The sequence below is a fragment of the Tenrec ecaudatus genome, chromosome 12 (genome assembly GCF_050624435.1).
Source record: "Tenrec ecaudatus isolate mTenEca1 chromosome 12, mTenEca1.hap1, whole genome shotgun sequence".
Taxonomy (NCBI): Eukaryota; Metazoa; Chordata; class Mammalia; order Afrosoricida; family Tenrecidae; genus Tenrec; species Tenrec ecaudatus.
The window spans coordinates 108,156,979-108,182,886 of NC_134541.1; the positions used below are offsets into that span (position 1 = coordinate 108,156,979).

A 25,908-nucleotide genomic window follows, 5' to 3' on the forward strand; every position below is an offset into this window, starting at 1 on the left:
CTACATATAACCTCCTTCCTGGGGGACGGACAACAGAAATGTGGGTGAAGGGAGACGTTGGACAGTGTAAGATTTAACAAAATAATTTATAAATTATCAAGAGTTCATGAGGGAGTGGGGAGCGAGGGGAGAAAAATGAACCAATACCAGGGGCTTACGTGGAGAGCAAATGTTTTGAGGATGATGAGGGCAATGAATGTACAAATGTGCTTTACACAACTGATATATGTATGGATTGTGGTAAGGGTTGTATGAGCCCCCAATAAAATGATTAAAAAAAAAGAATAGATTTAAATAGAAATCTGACTCCAAGATATTGTGTTCTGAACTTCTTTCCATGTTTAGCACTCACTGAAAGAGAACTATGTTCAACTCTGGGCACCACAGTAGTGGCAAAAGGATAGGATAAGGAGAACCTGAGACAGTGCCCATAAAAATAAACAAGCAGTGGTGATCCTCTTTGTGAAAACCTGATGGCTGTAGGAGTCTATGTGTGTTTGCGTCAGCGGAATTGAACGAGTAAGGAACACATTCTATGTTGTTTCCAAACCTACAGGAAAGTGGAATACCTGCATATCTTCCACCTAAACCACCTTTTGGGGGTCTTTTATTTCAGAAGTATCCTTTTTTCTCTCGGTTTGACATGAAGTTCTGCCTTATGAACATCTGAGCAGGGAAACTTGACGTTTTACAGCTGTGACAGCCGATGTGCTAGAATGTTGGAGCAGTGCCCTGAAACGAGTGTCTTCAGGGAAGCGTTAGGAGGGTCCTCAAACTACAGCCTGTGGGGCCACATGCGCCCGCCAAGGACATTATCCAGCCCGCCAGATGTTTATGCTGCCGCTGCCTGTCCTGCTTTAGCAGCCGACTCATCCAGTGTGCATAGGAATTTGTTCATAATTTTTTTTAAAACTATAGTCTGGCCCTCCAACAGTCTGAGGGACAGTGAACGGGCCCCCTGTTTAAAAGTTTGAGGACCCTTGATCTAGGGTATTGATGGAGCATCCAAAGTGAAGGAAAACTCAGAGAACTAGCATTGGAAAATTGTAAGAAGTAAAAACTTAGCATCTACAACATTCTTGGACACTGAGTATGTGTTTGTGGATCTGATTTATAAATAGACCCTGTTTTATTGTGCTTCGCTGGTATCCTGTTTTTTTACAAAAGGGGGGGGAAGGCGAGTGGCAACCTTGTCGGGACCAAGTATACCGATGCTGTTGTAAGAGTGGCATCACGTTCCCTTCTTGTCGCCCCACCCCATTTTGGTCATTCTCACAGTCTTCCAGACTTTTAAAATAATGCTACTACACAGTTAGTCAACTACAGTTAAGTGTAAACATAACTATTATGTGCACTGGGAGACCAAAAACTCCTTGTGACCTGCTTTTCTGTGGTGGTCTGGACCCAAACTCACACTATTTCTAAGGTCTGCTTATATTTGTCCACTATGGTCCAGGCTTCTAGCCTGAGGCCCTGGCAGCTGGAGGTCAAGTCCTGGGCTGCTCATAAGTGGGCTGGCTGGGCCACCTGGCCCAGGGGACTGAAGATGAAGTTCTGGTGGAGGCTTCTTGGCAAAACTCAGAACTAATGTCAGAAGGATAAGGCCCTGGTTAGAATGGTTCAGCCTTCATCCCTGGAAGCAAAGTCCTTACCCAGTGAGTCCACATTCTCATAACGCTCTTGTACTATGTCCCTGGACAGGCGCTTCTTATTAGGTTCCTGCTGTCCCCACTCCTGGGAGATGTACGTTGCCACGTCCTCTACGCTCTCGGGTAACTGCAAAAGCACAAGATCGCCTTTAGCACCTGACATACCAAGAAATCAAGCCGTGTCAGGGGTGAAAGGGGCAACCATTCGGGGTGCCCAGAACCCGTCATGGGAAGAAGGCACTAGCCATACAAACCACAGTGGAGAGAGAGCTGGTGGTGGATGGCAGAAAAGACCCCGCCCCCACAAGAGGCACATTTCCAGGGGGAGGAGCAAGGGTAGGGGCAATGGGAACGTTCACATCACCTGGGGCCCAGTCATCTCCTTGTCTTCTGTGTTCCCTTCGGGAGGAAAGAGAGAAAGCCAGGGGGCAGACAATGCTGAGGGTGACAGAAACCACAATGAGAACAGCATTCCTAATTTCTGGGGTCCCTTGACAAGGCGGATTATTACAACAACGGATCCCACCCCCCCAACACCCAGACTGTTTTAGGATTAAGCACTAGTGAAAGACCACCAGAAGCATGGTAAAGTGAGCCAAAATGATGGAATCCCAGAACACACATACCAGTGGCCTTAACTGAAGTGCTCCAGACCATCATTCCACTAATGCTCTTTTTAGAAAACAAAAACCCTGAGATTCCCTTTGTTTTACAAAATAAACGGCTCCACAGAGGGCAATCTCCTTCCTCTCCCTCCCCTGGAGAACTCAATCCACCATTTCCTGTGTGTGGTCTTTCTCTGCCCACAGGGGAGACAGACCCTGGACTTCAGAAATTCGCTGTTCTTGGCCTGCTAGTGCCAGGGGCAGCCCCAAAGTCCTTCCTCCCTCCCACTTGCCCGGAGAACTGTTCCTCACCCCTCTCCTTTACAGCTTGGGGGTCCCTTTGGGGGCTGGGGCCTAGCAGCTCCTGCAGCCTGGGGCCAGGGCTTCGCTCAGTCTCCATGGGCTCCAGCTTGAAGCTCGGTGACTCTCGTGCTGTTTCCAGAGGCAAAGGCTCCTCCAAAAGCACTGCAGTTCCCTGCCCACGATTTGTGACCTGGGGACCAACCCACATCACTCATCATCACCATGGGGGCCCGGTAGGGAGAAGGGGAAAGCAGCACAGGATTCGGCGGGCAGACCTTCCTTCTTAGGAGAACCACAGCGGTCCCTTTGCAAGTGAGGGGGTTTCAACGGGAGGCACTTTTCATCGCCTGTGCATTATAGTGACAAGAACACCTGGACGCTGAGGTGGTTCTGGCGGTAGGACCTCAGTGCCAAACCACTTTTCTAAATTGACAGTTAACTGAGACCTCCTTCCGTAAAGGAGAGCAGACCCAAACTAAACCAAACCAAAGGCACTGCTGTCCAGTGGATTCACACCCCACAGGGTGGAGTAAGTCTACAGAAGCAGAGTCCCAAGGAGCACCCACGAGTGCTCCTTAATAAACGACAGTTATTAAACAGTGGGCTCAAAACTTTACATTTTGCTCTTTAACCCTAACAGTATGCCTAATTGGTATTTTGCCATTTAGATAATCGAGGCTACAAGAGCGCAAGTAACAAACATGCCCCAAATCACAGAGCTAATTCTTAACGGTGTTCAGGTTTTAATCCAGTTTAACTACAATAAGCCCCTTGGCCATGAAAGTATACTCTGGGCAACCCATTACATTCGAATGGGGAGTTAAATCAGCACGTTTACAGCCCTTGGGCCCAACTGATCGCACTGGAATCTGCAGTCTCTCGCTCACCTGTTGCAGTCTTTCGAGTTCTCTCTGCAGGTCCTCCACAAGCGTCACTGCTTCCTCGCCGCTCTCTGGATGCAGCTCCTGCACCCTGCTCTGGATCTCAGGGGGCAGGATGGTCAGGAACTGCTCCAGCACCAGCAGCTCCAGAATCTGCTCCTTGGTGAGCAGCTCGGGCCGCAACCACTCATGGCAAAGCTCTTGGAGCCGGCTGAGGGCTTCTCGCGGCCCACCGGCCTCTTGGAAACGGTATCGTCGGAAGCGCAGGTGCGCGGACTGTGCACTGGACCCAGCGTCCGGCGGAGGCAGCTCCTGGCTCCACGCGCAGTCCTCCTCCAGCTTCACGATCAGGAGCCCTTCCCGCTCCTGGGAGCCTGGGCCCGACGCCATCAGCAGGCTCCCGGGACGCCTCGGTCACAAAACCGACCGAGCCCGTCCGGGAAGTCGGCGGCGGAGCCAGGACCCCGGGTCCCGGTGAGAAAAGCGATGGCCCTGCCTAGGCGCAGCCCACTCCGGCCGAGTCCCGCGGCGCAGGGGCCTCCGCTCGCCCCCGTCGGCCTCCCCGGAAGCAGAACCCGAGCCCCACTTTCTCTTCTCGTCGCGAACCCACGCAGGACTCGGGCCTCGGCTCCCACGCCGGAAGTCCCGGCGCGCGAGCCAAACGCCAGCAAACCAAGGGCGCTTGCTCCCGACCGACATCCGGGTAGAACCTACCGAAACACAGCGCCCACACTCCCCTTGGACCAATGAGAAGGTACAATTTATTTGAGGCGGTGGGACGAGTTTAGGTGCCAATGGGAAGGCGAGGGGCGGGGCCGTAGGCAAGCGCTAAGCTATCAGAGGCTCTGGCGGCGGGCTTGGGCGGGGCTCGCTGGGCCGTCACGAGGCTTACGCGGGCCCGAGGATGGTGTGACTCCCGAGTGACTCGCATCAGAAACCCCAGGTACACTTCTCTCTATAAACTCCGGAACCTTCCTTCAGAGAGCCAGGGTTGGGCCCTGGAATCCGACCTTTCTAGTAAGCGCCCGGCGGACCAGGCTGACGAGGGAGGAACGCAGCGGGGCCTGGCGGCGGCCGTCACCGGAAGCCGGGCCCCTGACATCCGGGAGGGAGCAGGGCTTGCCGGGAGATGCAGTCCGAGCTGCCGTTGAGCGCCGGGGCCGCCGCCGGCTCTTCACTTACAGTGTGGACTGCGCGGCCAGCAGCCGCCGCGTACTCGGTGCAGAGTTTTGAACAGGATTTTAAAAGCTTGCAGCTCCCCCAAATGCCCTGGGGTTCGGGAACCGTTCAGTGAGCTCTGGGAGAGCTGATCATGACCACCCTTCTTAATTGCCCCCTGTGAAGGGAACTTGCTTTGCGAAGGGCACATGGAAGGGAAGCAAGAGGGACTATTCCTGGATCGATGATACCGTTGATAGTTTAGAGCCCGGGAGGGTAGGGTAAGAGACTGTGAGTGGAAGTCCAAAGTCAGCGTAGGTCCCAATCCCTCCAACGACTGGCTGGACGCAGGAAAACAAAGGCTTCATGGGATTGAGCGGTATCGATCAGCGACCGTTGATTGAGTGTTGCGTGCCCAGGCACTTGACTAGTCGCTCGCTCTACACATCATCACACCACACTTAATTATATCAAATAGTTGCTGTTATTCTCATGTGACATCATGATACAGATTTAAGTCACGTGCTCAGAGTCATGTTACCAGCTGGTAGTTAATTCTTCCTGGGCCAGTCTGCTACAAAAAGTTCAGACTACCATGATGACAAAAGGTGATCTTGGGCATGCTTTTGGCTGACTGGGTGGGATGAGGAAGAGAAAGACCGACTTTGTAGTACGGTTTAGAGTTTACAGTTTTGGAAACCCACAGAGGCAGTTAGTTCTACCTTGTCCTGTAGAGAATGATTGTGATTCAAAGGCAGTGAGTTTTTTGGGGGCGGGGTGGGTAGAGAGTCCAGGATGTTTAGATTTTCTTTGTTCCACTCTAGGAGTGGGGCTTGTCTCCTCAAATGTAGCTCCAGAGATGCCACAGCACATGATAAAGGCTATTTCAGGTCTATTTGGGAAAATAATGTTGAGATTTTCACCCGCTTTTGTGACTTCAGAGTATTCTTAGGCCATTCTGATATTTTTAGATTCCAGATTTCAAGAGACTATAGGCCTGTAACCCCTAACCACTTATCCCTGATATGATGCCACACAAGGCATTCCATCTCTAAGTCTCAAAACTAATTTCTTCTAAAAAATCATTTTATTGGGGGCTTGTACAATGCTTATCACAATCCATACATACATCCATTGTGTCAAGCACATGTATATTTGTCGCCATCTTCATTCTCAAAACATTTGCCTTCTACTTGAGCCCTTAATATCAGCTGCTCATTTTCCCCCTCCCTCCTGACTCCCCCTACCTCATGAACCCTTCATAATGCATAAATTATTTTGTCATATTGTTAGGTAGCTTAGCCTAGGTAATTGGGAAGTCCATTTACGCATGCCCAGGAGAGCCGGCAAAGGACAAAGCTGGATTTTCCCGCCGGTGGGCGCAGATGGGCGTTACACCTGGAGCAGCCCACCTGGGCCAGGTGACTGCAATTCAGCCAATGGGATCAACCTGGGGTCGTTCACCACGCCTCCCCCTGGAACCCTTGAAAAGGCAGGGACCGAGAGGGAGAGGGGTCTTGCTTGGCTGGTCTGGTCATCTTTGTGGGAGGAGAGAGACCTTACAATATGTTACACTGTCCGACATCTCCCCCTACCCTCTTCTCTGCTGTCCATCCTCCAGGGAGGAGGCTATTTGTAGATTCTTGTAATCAGTTCCCCCTTTCTACCCCATGTTCCTTCCACCCTCCAGGCATCGCCACTTTCACCACTGGTTCTGAAGGAGTCATCTGTACTGGATTCCCTGTGTTTCCAGTTCGTATCTGTACCAATGTACATCCTCTGGTCTAGCCAGATTTGTAAGGTAGAATTGTGATCATGATAGTGGGGGCGGGGGTGGGGGGCTCCGTTCTTTTATCCGTACAATGGCACCCATCTCCCGGGCACCAAGACCCAGTCAAACTCACTACCATCAGGTTGAGTCAGAGGTTTAGCGACCTCTATAGGGATTCCGAGGCTGTAAAACGTTTGGGGGAGCAGCTAGCATCATCTTTCTCCTCTGGGGCAGCTGGTAGTTTAGAACAGCTGCCTTTGTTAACAGTTCAAAGCTTACCCAACAGGGTCCTACTTCACTGTGCACCAATTAAAAGCTGATGTGCATTTGCTTAGGATACAATTTCATCTTGTGCTATCCTTACGGTTGCTGCTGTTTCAGCTCATTATAGCCACTGTCAGTAATCTTGATGGGTCTTCTGTTTTGCCCACCCTCTACCAAACATGACGTCTTTCTCAAGGGACTGATCTCTCCTATTAAATAGTAGCTGTTAGTAATGCAACTCACCTAGTCAATCCTGACACATAGGGACCCTTCAGGACAGCACAGAACTGTCTCAGAGGATTTCCAAGGCTGTTATTGTTTACCAAAGCTGACTATCTCCTCTTTCTCCCAAGTGTCTGGTGGGTCAAACTTGGCAGTCTGCACTTTAATCACTGCATCACCATCAGGAGCCTTGCAAGTGCTTAGTTAAAAAAAAAAACACCTTTCCCATTATTTACAAATATGAGATCACACTATACACATTATACTGTAATTTTTCAATTTATTTTTATCTATTAGCCATCTTGGCACATTAGCACACAGCATTCCACTGCATTGTTTTAAAAATGGATGATTTGTAGTCCATGGAATGGTGTCACCAAGATTTATTCTTTTGTTTGGTTTCTATATAACTGTCAGTGGCAAGTGGGTAAATGCTTCAAAACAAGGATCTGAGCCAGAAAGTTGCCCATCTGAATGCCATTCAGCTGTTTGAAAAGAGGTGCACAGCCATCCGATGATGTTTACCTGAAGATGGGCAGGACAAATGGAAGAGTGCAACTGCAAACAGCTTGGTTTTTCCTTTGGCTGCAGCACATTTAGATAAAAGAAAATCTCTTTGGAATGTTCAATATGTAAAGCAAGTTTAACAATGAAAAAACAAAGGCACACCATCCTCTGACGGAAGTGGGAATTTAGATCCAGAACCCTAGTTCCCCAGTCAGACTTCAGGCAATCCAGTAACCTCCTGACAGCATACGGAACATTTTAGGTACACAAGCTTTTTCCCCTGAATGAAGCCGTTTTCCCTGGGGATTTCTACTAGATTTCCCCAAAGCACTCTTGAAAGATCCAAACTGAAGAATTTGTATTCTACGGTCCTGAGAGGTAGAGTTGGAAACACTTCCTTACTTTTACTCCTTCTATAAGTGCGGCTACAGGAGTGCTTTTGTTAACTGAATGCTCTGATTTATTTCCTAATTGCATCCTGGTGTATGACTTGGACTGCTAACCGAAAGATCAGCAGAGGTGAAAACCCCATATCGCTCAGGGAGAAAGACAAGGCTTTCTACTTCTGTAATGATTTATAGTTTCAAAAACCCACAGGGGCGGCTCTACCCTGTGCCATAGAGTCACACTAAGTCGGAATACACTGAAGGCAGTGAGTTTGCTTTTTTGGATCTCCACACCATGAGATAAGCACCTGAAGGTAAGGTATCTTGCTTGACCTGTTTTTGACTTTGGAGCTTTGGGGCACATAATAGGGCAGGGTAGAACCGTCTCTGCATTTCCGAGACTGTAACTCTTTACACAGTGTGGTAAACCATGAACAAGGCCATGCAGTTAGGTGCTAGTTCCCATCAACTCATAGAGACCTTAAGGAGAAAAGACCCAAACCGAACGTTGGCCGGCCTTTCACCACTTTCAGAATCGTCTCAGAAATGTGTATGAGTACGTTTGTTCCAGCCCTTTGTTCCAGCCCTTGTAATGAGGCCTCGCCAAAAACCTGAGGTTGCTGTCAGGTTGATTTCCCACTCATCAGCAGCTTTAAGGATGCTGCCTGTCTCCCCTTTCTTGCTTAACTCACGCCACTAAGTCCCATAATGAGGCCTACCAGCTAATGAATGCCAGAGGGCGCGGGGGGACCACTCAGGTGAAGGCGAATCCACTTTCTGGCGCCGTGCCGGGGATACCAGCCACGGTAGCACTCTGGAAGAAGAAACTGCGGCTGGAGGGTCAATCGCGTCCACGCCGCCGCGCCCTCTGTTGGGCCCGCCCACTAGCTCCCCGATTGGTTCCTGCCACTCCCGAGGCTTTCTGGGATATGCAGTCCTTGACAGGCTGCTGCGTGGCGAGAGCGGGTCCCCAGGCAGGCCGCAGCCCTTTGCAGCAGTCACCTGCGGACAGACACACCGCCCGACCTGGCGACTCCTTCCGGCTATCCTAACTTAGTCTGGGCTCGAGGCGGTGGGGCTGGAACTGACACTTCCCCTTTATCCACGGCCCCTCCTGCCCTTCCCCAAACCATTCCCCTCTGCCCCGGGAGGTGCGCGCAAGACAGCCAGAGCTAGGGGCAAAGACTCCCCGGATCGATGCGGAGAAGGGGGCAGGAACCGTATCCACTCTCACCCACGCTGCCCACGACATCGCGGGTGGTGCAGTGCCACCGTTTGGGGGACACATTCATCGCCGGGCGTGTTAACATATACGGTGTCATTTTATTTCATGAACTAACCTATTTGAGAGGAAACTCAGAACTCACCCAAGTAACAGGCACTAACACGTTTTCCCCACCACTCTGTGCAGCTTCCAGACTCACAAGCAAACTGTTTGGATACAGGACGAATGTGTGAGAGTGTCAGAGGTATTGCACAAGCAAGAGACAGCTCTGCCCTGGGTGGAGGACAGGGCAGGTGGATACGGAGCAGGATTCTCTAAACCCGTTTCTTACCCCTATTCAGGGAAGTCAAACCAAACCAAATCTACGGCACCGGAGTGGATTCTCACTCATAGGCACCCTCTGGAAAATAGAGCTGTCCATAGGGTGTCCAAGGCTGTCAGTCAGTCTTTGGGGAAGGGACATCTTTCTCCCTGGGTGGGCTTGGTGGGTTTCAACAACAGACCTTTAGGTTAGTTGCCAATTGCAAACTGTTTGTGTCACCCAGGAACCTCATGGCTCCTAGGGCCTTGTGTGATCTGTTTGAAAACAATGGTGTTCTCCTGGATCTCCGTTCACGTTCACCTAAGTCCCCACCCCTTCAGCATTCAGTCCATCATCCTAGGCCTTCTGTTACCCACTAAGAGTTGTCCCCTGGGGCAGCAACCCTTCATCTCAGAATGAGAGCCCAAATCCATTTGGAGCCTGGAAGCCCACTTCTCTAACTCCTTTCTTCTCACCCTCTCACCCTCTCCTCTCTCCTGCCTCTGCTCTGGCCACATAGGTCACGATCTTCCTCAGACACTAGGCACATCGTTAGTTACCACAGGGCCTTTGCACTTACTCCATACATTTTGATTACTCAGCCCCAAGATGAATGCAAGGCTTACCTTTTCATTCCCTTAAAATTACCTTCCTAGACTGCCCCGTTAAAAATACCACAACCAATCCCCTGGAAAACCCCCTCCCCCATCTTTTTTTTTAATAAGATCTGTTTTATAAGAAGTCTTAGATCTCTTGTGGGAGAGATATACCTCGGTCCTTGGCTTCGCCCACGAAAGAATTCATTCCGAAGCCTGGATTGTGATCCAAGTGAGTTTTATGAAAGAAGTAGTTTCAGGTTTACACAGGCACCCGCAGGGCCCCTCACCCTCTTCAGCCTGCCTGTAAGCTGCACGTGGTGGGCTCCGGGATCCTGCCTTTTCAATTCTTCTGCTGGGAGGCATGGTTGGCGATCCTGGTCAATCCCATTGGCTGAATTGAATTCACCTGGCCCAGATGGGCCAATCCAGGTGAAATGCCCACCTAGGTGTGCCACCCCTTCCTGGCTGGAAGCTTGAACCTCTGAGCGTGCACGATGGACACCCCAGTCCCTATGCTGTTACTTTTCAGAAGTTGAATAAAGCTCACAGCAGATCATGGGCTTCTTTGTTGTTTGTTGTTGTTTTTCAGCATCCTCCTCATGGCTTGATACATAAAATCTATTTGTTTATTTTGGGTCGCACTTTGTTTTATTCACTTCTGTATCCAAAGTATCTCGTATAAGCCCATTGCGAAGCAGTCCACCCAACATACATCGACCCCACAAGACAGTGCAGCATGGCCCCACAGAGTTTCCAAGGCTGTCACCTTTATGGAAGGAGTCTCACCTCTTTCGCCCACAGAGCAGCTGGTAGGGCCCCACTGTTCCCTTAGCAGCTGGGTGCTTCACCATTTTCCCACCAGAACTCCTTCAAGAAAGATGATAAAAAATCCAACACTAACCCACATTGTTGAGTTGATTTGACTCAGGAGGTCAGAGTAGAGGGGCCCCTGTGGGCTTCCCAGACCGTGACCTTTAGGAAAGCAGACCACTAGGTCTTCTCTCCTGTAGATCCACCGGGGGAGTCTGAACCACTAGCCCTTCAGTTAGCATCTTAACACGTAACCATTGAGCCCCTTACCTCGAGTCTAGTACATTACCACTAGAGGGTCACTGTGAGTCAATTTTGCTCCTTTCTATTTATGTTTTCAGCCTGTCAACCTTAAGGAGGGTGACAGATTGTCCCTGTTTTCCAAGCACTGAAGGGGTCGTGGGCTTTCACTGCTATCATTTGGAAAATCTCAGAAAACCAGGCCTAGCTGGTCACCCTGCTTTAAGGAGAAATGTCATCATCTATAAAATAGACCTGAGGGAGAATTAAACTGGAGCATTCTATAAAAATATATGGCTTCCCTGACCCAGTGCTTTCCTGATTCTGGGCCAGGAGGACAGTAGTCTGTTCCTTTACTTAATGCTGTTAGTCCAAGTTACTTAATGTAATCTCTATGGAGTTTTTATGTGGGGGAAAGTCATAGAGAATAAGGAGAGAGAAGAGATTGAAATAATGGAGTCAGACACATTTCATAGTAGCATGCTCACCTCAGCCTCACTTGGTGGTCCACGTAGAGATGGGAGACCAGAGGGGAGGAGAGAGGAGGAAGGGAAGGAGGACAAGGGGAAAGGGAACAGGGGAGAGAAGATGGGGGAGAGGAAGGGGGAGCGGGGAGGGCGGGGGAGAGCAGAGAGAGTTCTTTATTGCTAGGCCCGGCTTATATATCTTTTGGGTGTGTGTGCAAGTCTCCTAATTACAGGTAAAGACATAAGTCACAGGAAGGGGTTACACTATAGTTACTACAGTAATGAGGGGGACAATAATCTAGGAGTATCCATGCAATAGGAAGGGATTGGGGACACACATGTGACAAGATAGGCAGATCCTAGATTCAGGGAGGCAGTTTAAGTTTGGATGTCACTGGGTTGGTTTGACTTGTTCTCTGGCTCACTGTTGAAACCATTATCAGTAGGGTGTGAACCCCACCTACAGGGACCAGACTGATAGCTACAAGCCTTTAGGGAGAAGTGGCCCATTGTCCTTAACAGCAGGGAGTATGCCCTACCTGTGGTGGGACCAGACAGTAGTCTGAATGCCTTCAGGGAGGATGTCTCTAAGCATCTGACCTACCATGTGCTGGCAACCAGATTCTGATATTTGGGGCATCCTTGGGGGAGACAAAGCTGGGGAAAAGTCTCTTTATAATCCCACATTTTTTATAACTACTTGGCTATTTTTTATTGCTACTTGGCTCAGAGGCAAACAGGCTTAAATGCAGATACCACATGGAAGGGCCAGATAGCTTTTGGAATCTTCTTTCATTTCCCTATTAGTGACCAAAAAAGAGAGGTTCTGCTGTCAGGTTAGTCCACAGACATCCTGAGGTTGCCCTAAGACTTAAATAACCTTACTATTCTGCTTGCTTGCTCACGGTCAACAGTTGTTTCCTGTCGTTCTTCTGAGACGAGCTAATGTAAAGCATATATATGTGACTCTCCCAGCTTGTGAATTCCGAAGTAAGAAGTATCTGTTTTCTATTCTGAGTTCACAGATGACTCCATCCACACAGCTTGTGCTGCTTCTGGCCTCCTCACTGGTGCTGCTTTCTGTAAAATACACGTTCTTTTTCTCTCTAGCTTGTGACCCACCCTGCTGTTCAAGAGCAGGACCCATATTAGCGATGGGTCACAACACACATGGCTGGAGCAGTGTGTGTGTGTGTGTGTGTGTGTGTGTGTCCTTTTCCAGACACCCCCACCTTCCAATTTCCTCTTGGCTATTTTAATACAGCTCTTTTGATGATAGATTCTGATATAGTGCCTTTAGTACAGGGCCATTTAGATCTTGTCCTTATAAAGATCAACTTCCTCTATTCTAAAATCTTCATTTATCAATAGTGTGTGCTCAAGTTTATTGTGCCAGCCTGGCCGATAAGCACAAGTAGGATTAACTGAAGGGCAGAGGGATAAATGGCTTGCTTGCTCTGTGCCTCAGTTTAAAGGGGTACACTACTTGTGGGCTGCCTAGCCTGTGGACTGTGTCGCTGTAAGTTGAGGTCCCTTTAAGCCCCCATGATTGGAATGTTCATCTCTGGAGTTTGGGACCGACAGTTGATGACAGTTGGGGACCTGCCTTGCTGTTTGCTGCCTGGATATATATAGCCCAGCTCTCTCTACAGAAGGGGACTGGCAACTGGCAGCTCTCAAGCCTTGAAGGACTGCTAGTATCTCACTGCTTTATAATTTAACTGTTAATTTCTTGTATTATCTAGCTGTATATAATTTAATGGTTCATTTTTTGAATTATATATCTATATAAATATATTTATATATAATTACTAGCAATCTGGTTTGTCTCTAGAGAACCCTGTCCAATACCGTGTGTAAAATGTAATCTTAGCAATAAAGTGAGGGTCAGTGTTGGGATTAAGAATTGGCTGGTAGACAAACTCTGTGTAACGAGCATTTGGTGTTCTCTTTTGCTATATTGTTATTTATTTGTTGTTGAGTCATGCTAAGCAAGACGTCTGTTCATTACCTGACAGTTCACTGAGAACGGCAATAACTAACTTCTTAAAATTTAATTATACAAGGGGCAGGTAGGGAAGCTTGGGTCATAAGGAGATCGGTCATTCTCAACTCCAGATGAATACAAGAGATCTCCCTGATACTGACCCTTGGAGCCCGTCAACATTGGCTGGGCTGCAGAGAGGTAGAGAGGAGTTGGTCAGAGGGACTAACCCTATTGGTCCTCTAGACTACCCGCTCCCCTACCCCCTTACCAGCTTGGTATCATGAGAGGAGGAGAAAGTAAAGAAAGCGCCCTAGTGCCCACCCAAGGGTTGAGAGCCTAGAATCAAGGCCCACACCCTCCATTACAAACTTACCTAGCTCTTGGCAGCCCAGCCAGTGGATGAGAGCTGGGCGGTTCGGAAAACTCTGTGTTCATATCTGAAGACACTGAGTCCTCACAGTGGAAATATTCTCTGAATCTACGAGAAAGAGACGACAGGCCAGTGTTGACATACTCGTGTCAATGTCAGTTTCTGCCCAAGCGCAGAGTATTTCCGGTGCCTTTTCCTTTATTTCACAAGCTACCTCTCTCACGCACCCTTGGGGCTCCAGAGGACGGACTGCTTCTCCTTCCAGAAGCCAGACGACCATTCTGGCCTCCCTTGGTCAGTGCCATGGCCAAGACTCTTAGTGACCATCTCCTGAACTCCCTGGAGCAGCTGCTACTCTATGACTTTGAGAAGTTCAAGTTCATGTTGCAAAACACCAACTTGGAGAAAGAGTATTCTCTTATCCCCCGAGGCCTGCTCCAGATGGCCGGGCCAGTGAAGTTGGCCACTCTGATGGTCAACTACTATGGAGAGGAGGATGCCATTCGGCTGACGCTGCAGGTACTTCGGGCTATCAACCAGCGTTTTCTGGCAGAGAAACTCCAGAAGACCACCGGCCAGGGTAAGGTGCGGCCTCCCGGCCTCTCATCTCCCCATACTGGCTGCTGACTGCTGGTGTTGGTGAGGATGAGGTGGAAGGTCAGAGAAGGAGGGCTTGTTCAGATGTATGTATTCTAAATGACTTAAAATTAAAAACAAACAGAAAAGGCAGAGATGCTGTTGTCCAGATCAAGAGAGGCAGGAGATAGAGCCCCTTATATTAGAGAACTCTTCACTTCATCTGTGACTAGGTTTTGTTGTGTTAGCAAAAAGGGCATATTGATAGGGGCTGAGTTGCAATCTTATTGTTACCCTCTAATTTGTTTCCTCTTCACGACCCATGGAGTTGTTTTTGACTCACGGTGATTCTATGTAATGAAGTAGAACTGCCTCATCAGATTTTGAGATTTTATTTCCCTGTGGGCCTAAAATAAAGTCAGTTTTTGTTGTTGTTGCTGCTTTTAATCTCCAGAGTTTAGAGCTTTCTTCTATTTCCAGATCTTTAGAATACGTTACAGATGCTTTCCGTGTGTTTCCATGAAGTAGAGTAATTCAAATAACCTACGAATGTTCTCTTCTTGTCAGAGTTATAAATTAGAAAGTTTCTGCTTCTGCTGTAATATGATGCACAGATAGTTAAATAACCTTTCCATGTTTGAAAAATCCAGTTATTAATACTATGTTTAGGGGTTCTCATCAGTTCTTGTGCCTGTTTTGTTAACTTACCAAAAGTTTCCCCTAGAAAGCCAATAGCAAATTATGGTAAACAACTATACAGCAATTTTAATAAGAGCTTTTTAAAACCCCAAGTTAAGGTACTTATTACAGCTTTATTTATGTAATTAAAAAAGTTTTATTGGGACATAAGCCACGTATCATACAATTTAATAGTTCAGTCATATCATGAAGAGTTTTACAATCATTACCACAATCAATTTTAGAAAATTCACTTCTTTCTTATACTCCTTGTTATTAGCTCCCCATTTCTGCCCAACCTCTCCTGCCAGACCCCCCAAAAAATATGAATCCAGTGACTCTAGATTCACCCATCCTGGATCTCATATACTGGAAAACACACAGAAACAAAAGACCAAAGAAACGGAAAATGCAAAGACTTGCCACAGTGATTCAGAATTCTAGAAAATGGAATTTCTACGTGTAGTTTTGGTGCCTGAGAACCAATTATTTGGTTTTCATGATTTCTTATGGGAAAAATGTGTGCAGTTCTCAAACTTTTTGGTATTTAACACAAGTTTGGAGCAAATTGCATTTGACAGCTGAGGCATCACTGGAGTCCTGGTGACATAGTGGTTATAAGTTAGGCTGTGAACCAAAAGGATTGTAGTTCGAAGCCACCAGCAGCTCCTCAGGAGAAAAATGAGATTTTCTACTGCCTTAAAGATTTACCATCACGACACCCACAGGGGCAGTGCTACTCCGTCATAAAGGGTTACTCTGAGTCGGTTTCCTGGAATTTATTTTTCAAGCAAGTACTTGAGTCAAATTTTGTTGCATTTCAAACTTGGCAAATGATGAGCAAATTCTTACTGAAAGGTGCCATTATTAACTCCAAATTTTAACCAGTGTCACTGGCCTGTGCTGGATGGAGTTGAACTGATTTTTGTGGAGACAGAGGCATGTAGCCTCTCCTACTGTTTTTGTTTCATTACACAGCATCCTGAGTGCATTTACTCATCTGTGTGAATGGAGACCTTTAGATCATGCTATCAATGAAAAATCCAGAAAAAAGTCTGTATTTCAAAACTTGGGGTACATGAATTTTTTCTTTGGTCGATTTTGTAAGAAGTGAATCTTATGCTTCGAGCAGGTGACTAAAGGCCCAGGGTGGCTTCGCGGGAGCTCTGGTGGCATAGTGGTTAAGTGCTTGGCCTCCAGCCAGTCTGTGGGAAAAAGATGAAACGGTTCGCTGCCACGAAGATGTACTATTTTGGAAATTCTATGGGTTTTTTCTGCACGGTTGCTATGATCTGAGATGATCTTGACAGGTTTGGTTTGGTGGCTTGGCTACTAACCAACAGGTTATCAATCGTATCTGCCAAACCTGCCATCGGATCTGAGGGAGAAAAGATTTAACTCTTTTAAAGAATATAGCCCAGGAAATCCCCCCACGGAAAGGTCACAGGGAAGGGATGAGCCAACCAAGGCGAAGTAAACCGATAAAGCACACAGTATTCTTCTGATCCCTTGAGGCTTCCTCACCTCCCCACTATCATGACCCCAGTGCTGCCTCTCACTTTGGCCTACACCAGAGCATGTGCACAGATACTGATAAGAGATAAGAGCTAACGACACACAGAATCCTGGAATAGGTATGGGAATCAGCGATAACCAGAAAGGTAGGGGAATGGGGGTGGGGGTGGGAATGTGTGGAAGGGGAAACTGATCACAATGATCATCACATTACCAAACACACCCCTCCAGGAGGAGGAACAACAGAAACCATGGGAGAAGGGAGAAAGCGGTCGGTGTGAGATATGAAAGTAATAATTTATAATCTATCAAGAGGTCATGAGGGTTGGGGGGGAGGGAGGGAAAAAAGAGGAGCTGATACCAAGAGCTCAATAGAAAGTAAATGTCTAGAAAAGAATGATGGCAACTTATGTACAAATATGCCTGATACAATTGATGTGTGGATTGTTATAAGAGTTGTAAGAACCCTCAATAAAACGATCTTTTAATAATAATGGAAAATAATGCATTATGACTATTTTCTAAATAGGAAAGAGATTCTTAAAAATGCTGTTGGGTTTTTATAGTAAATGTTTTTCAAAGTTCTGCTTTCCCTTTGGATCTTTATACTAATAAAACTTGATTTTTCTCTTAAAAAAAAAAGATGGCAGCTCAGGAAGCCCCCTGGGGCTATTCTGCTGTGTCGTGTGCAGCCGCTTTGCGTGAGAATCAAAGCTCTAGGGCCGTGGTTCTCAACCTGTGGGTCGTGACCCCTTTGGGGGATCGAAGGACCCTTTCACAGGGGTCACCTGATTCATAACAGTAGCAAAATGACAGTGATGAAGGGACAACGAAGATAACTTTATGGTTGGGGTCATCACCACATGAGGAGCTGTCTGAAAGGGTCGCGGCGTGAGGAAGGGGGAGAACCGCTGCTCTATGGCATGAAACAACATCGTTGTAAATAATGCTACTCCAATAAATGTGGGGCTTTATTTCTTTGTGGGAGTTTTGTGTAAGACCTCATTTGATACAACTTCTCTTGCTTTAAGTTTTTGATAAAAACAACACTTGAGAAATGTACAGCACATAATCCGCACGTTCTTAAAGCACGCACCTGCTGCTCTCCTAGAAAGTTCAAAGTGCTCCTGTCTCTCAGTCTGAGGAGGGTCATTCTTTCTGCCCCCTCCCTCCGGCCCTCTGCCCCAAACAGGGCCTTTGTCACATCTTTGCGACTCGTTGTTTTTCAGATTGCCTCCCGCAAGAGAGCGGCCCAGACACTTCCTCGGGGGAGAGCAAGCCCAAGGGTCTGAAGATACCAGATGGCCTGGAAGGTGATGGACCGCCACGAAGTGGTGACGGAGGAGCCAGTCTGCACACTGGCCAGGCCGAGGCTGGGAGGGGGCCTCAGAAGAAGAGCCAGGACAGGTGGAGAGATCAAAGCCTGGACAAGCAGGGCAAGCCAGGGGCCAGGAGCATGACTCCCCCTTCCAGGAGAGGCCCGGCCCTGTCTTCAGCCTGGCTGCCTGGTGAGAAGGGTTGCCTCCACAGCCCCAGGCTGCCCAGGAATGCAAACTCCACCAGCAGGCTGCAGGATCTCTGCAGCCACTCATTCTCGGGGTCCCTGAGGCGGCCCGTGTATGAGAAAGCTGCAGCCAAGAAGCGACCCAAAAGTCTGGAATTTGCCATTCCTTCTGGAGAGAGAGGACCTCTTAACCCAGAAACTCTCCGGACTCTAACGAACGTAAAAATTGTGACAGCAGGCACAGTGGCCGTTCTAGGGGCTGAGGAGGCTCCTGGGGTGCCAGAGAAAGACTCCAGGGGTCTAGAACATTCCATGATCCAAGAGCAGGATGCATTAAGGAGCGCCCTCACCAATGTGTCCTTGACCGGAGGGGAGCATCAAGCCGCCACGGCACCCTTGGAGGAAAATGGAATTGGGAGTTCAGAGGCCCCTGGGCTGTTCTGTGAACCTTCACATCCAGAAACGGCCCCATCTTTGGGGAAGAAAGGACTCCAGAATCCCGGACACCTCGCGTCTTTAGACACGGTGGTCTGTAAAGGTAGTATCCTTTGGTCTCCGTATGTCTTTATCAGTGGGCGTGCTGGAAGTGCAGGAGTCAGTGCTCCGCGGCTGTCCAAAAGGCCAACAGCTCCAGGTCATCAGTGGCTCCGTGGGAGATAAGACTTGGCGTTCCATCTCATAAAGATTATAGCCTAGGAAACCCACATGGGGCAGTTCTCCATGAACTGTGAGTCGGATCGACTCCAAGGCACACACAACAGTAACTACCTGAAATGACCTACACAATTGCAGGGAGAGGCTGCCTATTCCCATCACTGGGATCCGGGAGCAGAGGGCCTCACCTCCTTTGGCATCTGATGCAGTCTGTGCGCATGTCTTTGGAAAAGATCTCATCAAATCCCAGTGGGTTCTTTAGAATTCCAAGGGCTTCCCGGCCCCCTGATAGGAATGTGAGAGCGATTGGGCAAAAAGAACTCTTCCTCATCAAATAGGCGCCCGAGGATGCAGTGGTTAAAGCGCTTGGCTAATAAGCAAAAAGCCAGCATTTCAAACCCACCAGCCACTTCACAGGATGAGGCATTCTGGGAAACCCCATTAACCCTCCGAGTGCCATACTGTCGATTCCTACCCCACAGAGCAGAGCAGAATGCCCCAATGAGTGTCTGAGACTTTCGCTCTTTACAGGAGGAGAGAGCCCTGTTTCTCTCCTGCGGAGCAGCTGGCAGTTTTGAATGGCTGACCTGGTGGTTGGCAGCCCAACTTGTCACCATGATGCCACCATAACCCTAGGTCCCACTACAACTCGTAGGCCCCTTTTATTGATGGAGCAGTCATTGGGATTAGGTCTGGTCGAGAATGCCGGAACGTCCACGTACGATGGCTTCCTTCACTGTTCACAGAAATGATTCACAAGCGCAGCCCCGGACAGAGCATTCCGTGGATCAGGGAGCTAAGCTCCTGCTGGGTGCCCAGCCCCCCCGAGGCTGCTCTCAAGCTCACTTATTCTAGAGACAAGGGAGAATGAGTGTGGACAAAGTGCAAGTGGTCACTTTGAGGACCTTCCAAGAGCTTAGGACACCTCCCTTTCCATCCCTCTGGCCAGAAGATGGTCAGATGATGGCCACACTTGGCTGCCAGAGAGGCGGAGACATTTGGGGAGGCAGAAGGGAGCAATCATGGATTCTGTCAGGAGGGAAGGAGGGGGTAATAGTCATTTGGAGGACACCCGGAAGTGGTTTTACTTAAGAGAGGCAGTGTGAGTTCCTGGAAATGGAAGGAGAGCGGGAGGAGGAGACGACAGTTGTGGACCGAGTGTGCTTCTGGCCATTTCGCCGTGTATCTCCTCCTATCTCTGCTGTATGAAGTTGTAATTGAGGTCTCGGTCAGAGCCCTTCATAACTGTTATGTCCTCAAGGGGAGTTTACCCCTTCTTCCTTTTCATGGACTATTTCTTCAACTTGGACGTTAGCAGTCCATTTGTTTGAATGAAGAATAAACACACACCAAGTGTAGCTTTTCTGTTGGAGCTGGGGATATGGCTGCCTACCGGGAACCCCCTGTCTAGTTCTGCACAACTTGGGGTGGACTTAAGGAGCAAAGCCCAACACGGATTGAAGTGTCTTACTCTTTCATGTCACCTGCTAGATCAGCATATGATGGAGAACTTGTAACAAAGGCCCACTAGTCATTAAATGCCCAGGCATTCCAGGTCTTGGGAATCATGGCATGTTTTCTGCCTTTCTCAATGGGAGTCTGGTGGGTGGGAGTGAGGATGTGGTCTGCATCTTCCTGAGCACTGATGTCTCTCAGAGGTAGATGTAACCCTTTGGGTTTGCCACTCTGGTGATTTTCCCACCGCTTTGTCTCCAGGGACATTGCAGGAAGAAGATCCAGTCGGTGGTTTCTGTGTGCATGGTTCTAGCGGCTGCTCTGGGGAGCACAGGGCCTCATCTGGCAAACACTCTCTCAGCTGCCCCCGAAGTCAGGGCCCGCTCCCCAAGCAGCAACAGTTGCTACGAAGTCTCAGCTCTGAGCCCCCACCCCAGTGTGAGCGGCACAAGCAACAGCCCTGCCTGCTCTTCTGCGAGGAGCACAGCCAGCCTGTCTGTCTTATCTGCAACCTGAGTCAGGAGCACCGAGGCCACCAGGTGCGCCCCATTGAGGAGGCTGCTCTGGAATACCAGGTAGGTCTTCTCTGCCTGGGGGCCTTTCTCTGCTGGGCACTGGGATCCACCTGGCCTTGCTTCCTTTTCTGAGTACTCCTGGAGGTTGGTGCATCAGTCAGGACTTGTGGGGCTGCCAATGACAAACATAGTGCAAGCCATTGCGGCACAGATGGAATTGACTGGATATGTAGGTCAGAGGCCCCAGGAACAACTGACTTCAGGTCTAGTTGAACCCAGGAGCTCACAGGAAGTCAGTGGGACCCTCTAGCTCACCATCTCTTGGCCCCATCTCCCTTCACAATGGAGTCATTCCTCCTCTTTCCCAAGTACCTATCTTTCTCTGCCCTCAACCTTGCTCCCAGGGGCAGACGTTTCCCCTCAAGGCTTGGCACCAGCAATAGAGGCTGGGATCCGCGGAGGTTTTTCATTGAATGCTCTTTTTTTTTCCTCCCCCAGGAGCAAATTCACTGGCAGCTGGAGCATCTGAAGGAATTGAGAAAGGCTGGGCAAGAGCAGAAATACCAGGGGGATAAGGAGACAGCCAACTTCTTGGTAAGACCAGGCAGGGCCCAGGCTCACCCCTGCAGAGCGAGAGCGGCCGAGAGTGAGAGCCTAGGGGCGTCTCCAGCATTCCAATCTGGTTCTTGAGGAAGCAGAGAGGAGCACAGGCACGGTGATCACCAGCTCCTGGAGAGCGGGGAGGAGACCGACCTGCAAGGATGAGCTTGACCCTGTCAAGGAAGGACCATACCTCTACCAGGGAGGGATCATCTCCAAGGACCCCACCTCCCTTTCTCACATCCCCCCGAAATGCTTACAGAAAGCATGCCCCCTCCCCACCCCGCCCACGGGTCCTGCTGTGGAATGGCACCGGAGAGGGAGAGTAGAGATGCTTTAACTTGAAACACCTCTATATTATTTTTGTGATAGTTACTGTTGTCTGAAATGAAAAAAAAATCCTACCACAACATTTATTTTAATAATTCAAATAGATATTTGCTTTCGAAGTAGGATTTTGCCATGCTACAAACTATAGTCAGTACAATGTATTGTCCGTCTTCAGCTGAGCTGGTATCTGGCTTCTTGGCCATGTGTCTGGCCCTTTGTTTTTTGCTGCATGTTGCTTCACGTTTCTCTGGAAGTAGCAGTTCCCATCCCTAGAACCACCCAGAGCCTAGGCTTGTCTTAAGACATTTTGTTGGTTGGACTCTTGCCTTCCTCTCTGAGATATGGTAAGCCAAATCAAGTCTGCCCACTACACCTCACAGGTAATGGGCAAAGGCAGCAAAGGGTAGAATTAGGTAGGAATCCTCTTTCTGAGCCAGGCATGACTTTAGGAAACTCATGAATTCTAGTAAGAGAAACCTGGCTGACTGGGAACTGACTGATGGGGCAGAAATCAGGGATGCCCCAGGAGAGTAAGGCAGGAGCTGGGCTGCTCTAGGGAACCTAGGAAAGTGAGAGAAGAGGGTCTGCCTTTCAGGAAGGCACTCAAAGCAACACAAGAAGATACTGTTTGTTTTTAAGACTTTCTAAGCTCTTAGAGGGTCTGAAGGTGGAAGGTACCCCACCTGTCTGAAGAACCTTTTTAGTGAGAAAAAGGGTAGTGGTGGCAAAGCTACTGATGTGCCAGTGTGGTGGAGGCCAAGTTCACCAACGCAGAGATAGACTGTTCCCAACCAGAAGCTCTTTATACAAGACCTTCCCCGAGAGGTGTCCACCCTCTGCAGGGGCAGGGAGTCTCTTTCTCCCAGGAATGCCTCCGTGGGTAGTCACCACCTTATGCCTCTGCCGGCCTCCCCAATGGCTTTCAGGGAAAAATGGAGGTGGCACCAGGTTTCCGACCATTTTACAAGAGCCGGTCCCATCAGTCTCAAACTGTTCAGGGAGGTTCTTTATGGCTCTGCCTCCCTCTGGAATTTAGGCTCTGTGAGGCTGAAGCAGCCTGCTTATGATCCACACCCAGGAGGTGGGCTTGTGGGGAGCCCCTGGCTATATACCTTTACTCCATGACACAGCCCACCCCATCTCTGTCTGCCCCCCCAGAAACAGATGGAGAACCAGAAGGAGAAGGTCCGGTGCCAGATGCAGCAGCTGTGCCACTTCCTGGAGAAGCAGGAGCAGCTGTTTGTGGCCCGGCTGGAGGAGCTGGGGCAGACCATTGGCCAGGCCGGGGAGAAGTATGACAGCCGGGTATCCCGGGACATTGCACTTCTCGACGAGCTCATTGGCGAGCTGGAGACCAAGCAGTGCCAGCCAGCATGGGGTCTTATGCAGGTGTGTATGGCCCTGGCACCCTGGTACCCCTTGTCAAGATGACCTAGGGCCTAGCATGGCTGTACAGCTTGTTTGAGCCTAGGGAACATGGAGGGGGTGGGCCCTTGATCTTGGTGACACACATTTCTTGTGTTCAGACCCTTCAGTGACTTGGAGGTACCTGAGTAATCTAGCATTGTGGGGACTTCAGGCGTCTTCAGAAGAGCTTAGCAGGCTGGCGGGGGGTGAGGGGCAGGGCAAATGGTAGGTAGGGCATTGAGTGGGGGCTGCGACTTCAGAAGGGCTTCTGTTTAGCTGACACTCCAGGGGGGAAGCCCTGGGAGCAGCCCTGCTGTCCAGGAGGAGAGGCTGGGGGTCACTACTGCTCCCAGGATCCTAGTAACTGAGAGCTTCCCTCTTTTCTCTCCTAGGACATTGGAGTCACCCTGCAGAGGTACAGAGATGTCCTGAGAGGTGCCCTGGATGCCCTGTACTTGTGGGATGGTCCTAGGAAGGAGAAACTCCTACAGCTCACACCTTCGGGCTGTTGAGGGTTATGTGGGAGACTGGTCAGGGGGCAGCTGGAAGGCGATGGAATGAGAACGCCAAGCTGTAGGCTAGGGATGGGGCAGGACTTCCTGCACTATGGCCTCAGGGAAGATGCATGGGCCAGCGGTGTCTGCTGGTTCTGGGAGGTTGGTGGAGGGGATGCAGCCTCAGCCCAGCAGGCAGGGGAGAGAGGGAAGGTGGAGAGAGTGGGCCTACAAAGAAGCAGGGGGTTTGGGGGGGGTGTCTCTGACATGGCTGAAATTACCTGGGAGCTTTGCAAACCCCCATGCCAAGCCCATACCGTACCAATGAAAGCCGAGCCTCTGTGGGTGGGACCCAGATGGCAAGGTGAACATCCTCCCAAGGTGACTCCAGCCTCTGGTCAGAGCTGAGGATCGGTGTGTAGAGCTCAGTGTCCACAGAGACCTCTGAGCTCACAGAGACTGCCCCCATGGTCTCCGTTTCGCCAGCCAATAGTCTCTTATATCCAGGGCCAAGACTGCGACTGTCCCGGAGCCATGGGCCACCCCTTCAGAAGTGAAAGAGAAACTCCACCTCTTCTACCATAAGTCTGAGTTTGTGGAGAAGAGTATGAAGCGCTTCTCAGGTTAGTGGGTGGGAGGCAGGTGGAAGACCCCCCTCAGCCCAGACGCCCCCCTTTCCCTTTCTCCCTCTCCCCATAGCCTCTCCCTGACCCTCCCTAGCTGGGAATCTAACTCAGGTTTCTCTTTTCTCCTTTTTCCCTTTAGAAAACCTGCGTTCAGAAATGGAAACGTTCCTTGTTGAGCACAGTGACCAGGTATTAGTGCAACAGTCCCTATGTGGTTGATGACTGGGCCTAATGGACAGAGAGACAGCTAGAGCAGAGCAGGAGTCAGCCAGGAAAGGCCCTGGCTGGCTCTGTGGATAATCCCCCGTGCCTCAGTCATCCTGCCGGGTTCATTCATCTGACTAGCAGAGTATGAAGAGAGCTGAGTTAGCTGGGCAGTGGTGCTCTCTCTGAGTGTGTGAATGGGGGTATTACTATCTTTCCTGGTTCTGGAGACCAAGGGTAGATCAATGTTATATGACAGAGAATTGATTTATAGGGGCGCCAGGTGACAGCGAAGAATTTCCCCCAGAAACTCTTGTTTGGGGGCTGTGGTGGCCCTACTGGTGTAGTGGTTATGCATTGGGCTGCCATCCACAAGGTCTGCAGTTCGAAACCATCAGGTGCTCCAAGGGAGAAAGAGAGCGTTCTAGTCCCATAAGGAGTTACAGGTTCTGAAACCCACAGGAGCAGGTCTACCCTGTCCCACAGGGTCGTCACGAGTCAGAATTGACTTGATGCGGTGACAGATTGCCAGGTCTTTTTTCTGTGCAGCTGCAGGGCAGATCTGAACTACCAAACTTCGGCTTAACAGCCAGATGCTTAACTGCTATCAACCAGGGCTCCATCGGGTGGCTTTAGTGTCTGACCGAGAATGTTCACGATGTGTTCCCCTTTCCGTTTGCTCTGTAGCTCCAGGACTGACAGTTGCTCGGGTACAGGAAGGTAAGTGCCCAGGTCCTGGCACGTGGCCTTGGACTCCTGATGTCCTCCCCTACTGGGTTCAGAAGAGCAGTCACACTCATGTGTCCTGGAGGTGGGAGAACCCTTGGGGATGCTTCCCATGGACCACGAGCTGCGTATCTTGACTCTCTCTGCAGTTGATGTGATTCCGGAGGATGCAGAAAGATCCCATCCCAACCTATCTTCTCTGATGGGCTGAAGAGCATGAGACCTGTGAAAACTATGACCATTTGCCTGAGGGCCCAGGAAGGTTCCATAGCTGCCTTCTGGCCCTGGGCTCTCCGACCTTCCTCTCTGCTGTCAGTACTGGGAAGTGGACGTGGGAGACGAGACCTGCTGCATCCTGGGAGTGTGCGAAGTGTCTATGAGCTAGAAGGGGATCATGGCTGTCGCCTGAGAATGGCTCCTGGCTGTTGATGATGATAATGCAAATAAGTATCAGGTCTCCACCTTACCCCCTGCCCGCCGGTGGGTGAGGGAGCCACCACCACGGTGGGTATCTGTCTGGAGACATTGCTTTGCACAACGCGACAGCCAGCTCTCACAGCTACACGTTCACATTGCTCATCCCCGGCGCCCCTTCAACCTATCTTCAGCCCCTGACCACCTGTCCAGTGTGTGTTCAGGGACAGCACGAAGTGCCAAACACGTTGCAGTTCTTCCCGTACCCAGCCCTGTATCTCACATTCATGCACACAACCATCACTGTTGGACATCTGGGTGCCAAGGGCTGCAGGTATTATAATAATATGAAAACGGTCCCTGTGCCCACAGCGACTGTAGCAGAGGTAACCTAGAGACACAAACATTGGTAAACCATAAGCACTAATGACGTATAGCGGGTTTCACAGGAGGAAGTGCGTGGTT

At 49.7% G+C, this 25,908-nt stretch overlaps 2 protein-coding genes and 1 pseudogene across 4 annotated transcripts in view; 2 read left to right on the top strand and 1 right to left on the bottom strand.

Moving 5' to 3' along the window:
• Positions 1-4,431, bottom strand: part of ZNF263 (zinc finger protein 263) — a 14,007-nt gene extending 9,576 nt beyond the window's left edge. The window contains exons 1-4 of one of the 2 annotated variants that reach the window (XM_075564374.1): positions 3,445-4,431; positions 2,567-2,747; positions 2,014-2,087; positions 1,653-1,776 (exon numbers count right to left, since the gene is read on the bottom strand). In XM_075564374.1, coding sequence (XP_075420489.1) covers positions 1,653-1,776; positions 2,014-2,087; positions 2,567-2,747; positions 3,445-3,828 — 763 coding nt within the window. In that variant the 5' untranslated portion in view covers positions 3,829-4,431. The remainder of the gene's footprint in view (positions 1-1,652; positions 1,777-2,013; positions 2,088-2,566; positions 2,748-3,444) is intronic. The other variant, XM_075564375.1, reaches the window with a different exon arrangement.
• Positions 4,223-25,602, top strand: LOC142462469 (pyrin-like). 2 transcript variants are annotated; one of them, XM_075564376.1, is made up of 11 exons: positions 14,049-14,325; positions 16,022-16,052; positions 17,763-18,556; positions 20,389-20,702; positions 21,141-21,236; positions 22,731-22,961; positions 23,372-23,394; positions 23,981-24,096; positions 24,239-24,288; positions 24,991-25,023; positions 25,179-25,602. In XM_075564376.1, the coding sequence occupies exons 1-10, from the start codon at positions 14,049-14,051 to the stop codon at positions 25,000-25,002; spliced, it is 1,944 nt and encodes a 647-aa protein (XP_075420491.1). In that variant the 3' UTR covers positions 25,003-25,023; positions 25,179-25,602. The 2 variants fall into 2 exon arrangements, with proteins under 2 accessions (XP_075420492.1, XP_075420491.1); XM_075564377.1 differs by lacking the exons at positions 14,049-14,325; positions 16,022-16,052 and adding an exon at positions 4,223-4,381 and having other exon boundaries at positions 17,744-18,556.
• On the top strand, positions 25,142-25,644 carry LOC142422790 (pyrin-like; annotated as a pseudogene).
• Positions 25,645-25,908: the final 264 nt, after the last annotated feature.

What these genes read in the sequence shown, in the direction of transcription:
- LOC142462469 (XM_075564376.1), top strand. Translation starts at nt 14,049, where the DNA reads ATGGCCAAGACTCTTAGTGACCATCTCCTGAACTCCCTGGAGCAGCTG. An exon ending in AATGAAAAATCCAGAAAAAA is followed by an intron (nt 16,053 to 17,762) that starts GTCTGTATTTCA and finishes CCCGCAAGAGAG; the next exon opens with CGGCCCAGACACTTCCTCGG. An exon ending in AGACACGGTGGTCTGTAAAG is followed by an intron (nt 18,557 to 20,388) that starts GTAGTATCCTTT and finishes CTTTGTCTCCAG; the next exon opens with GGACATTGCAGGAAGAAGAT.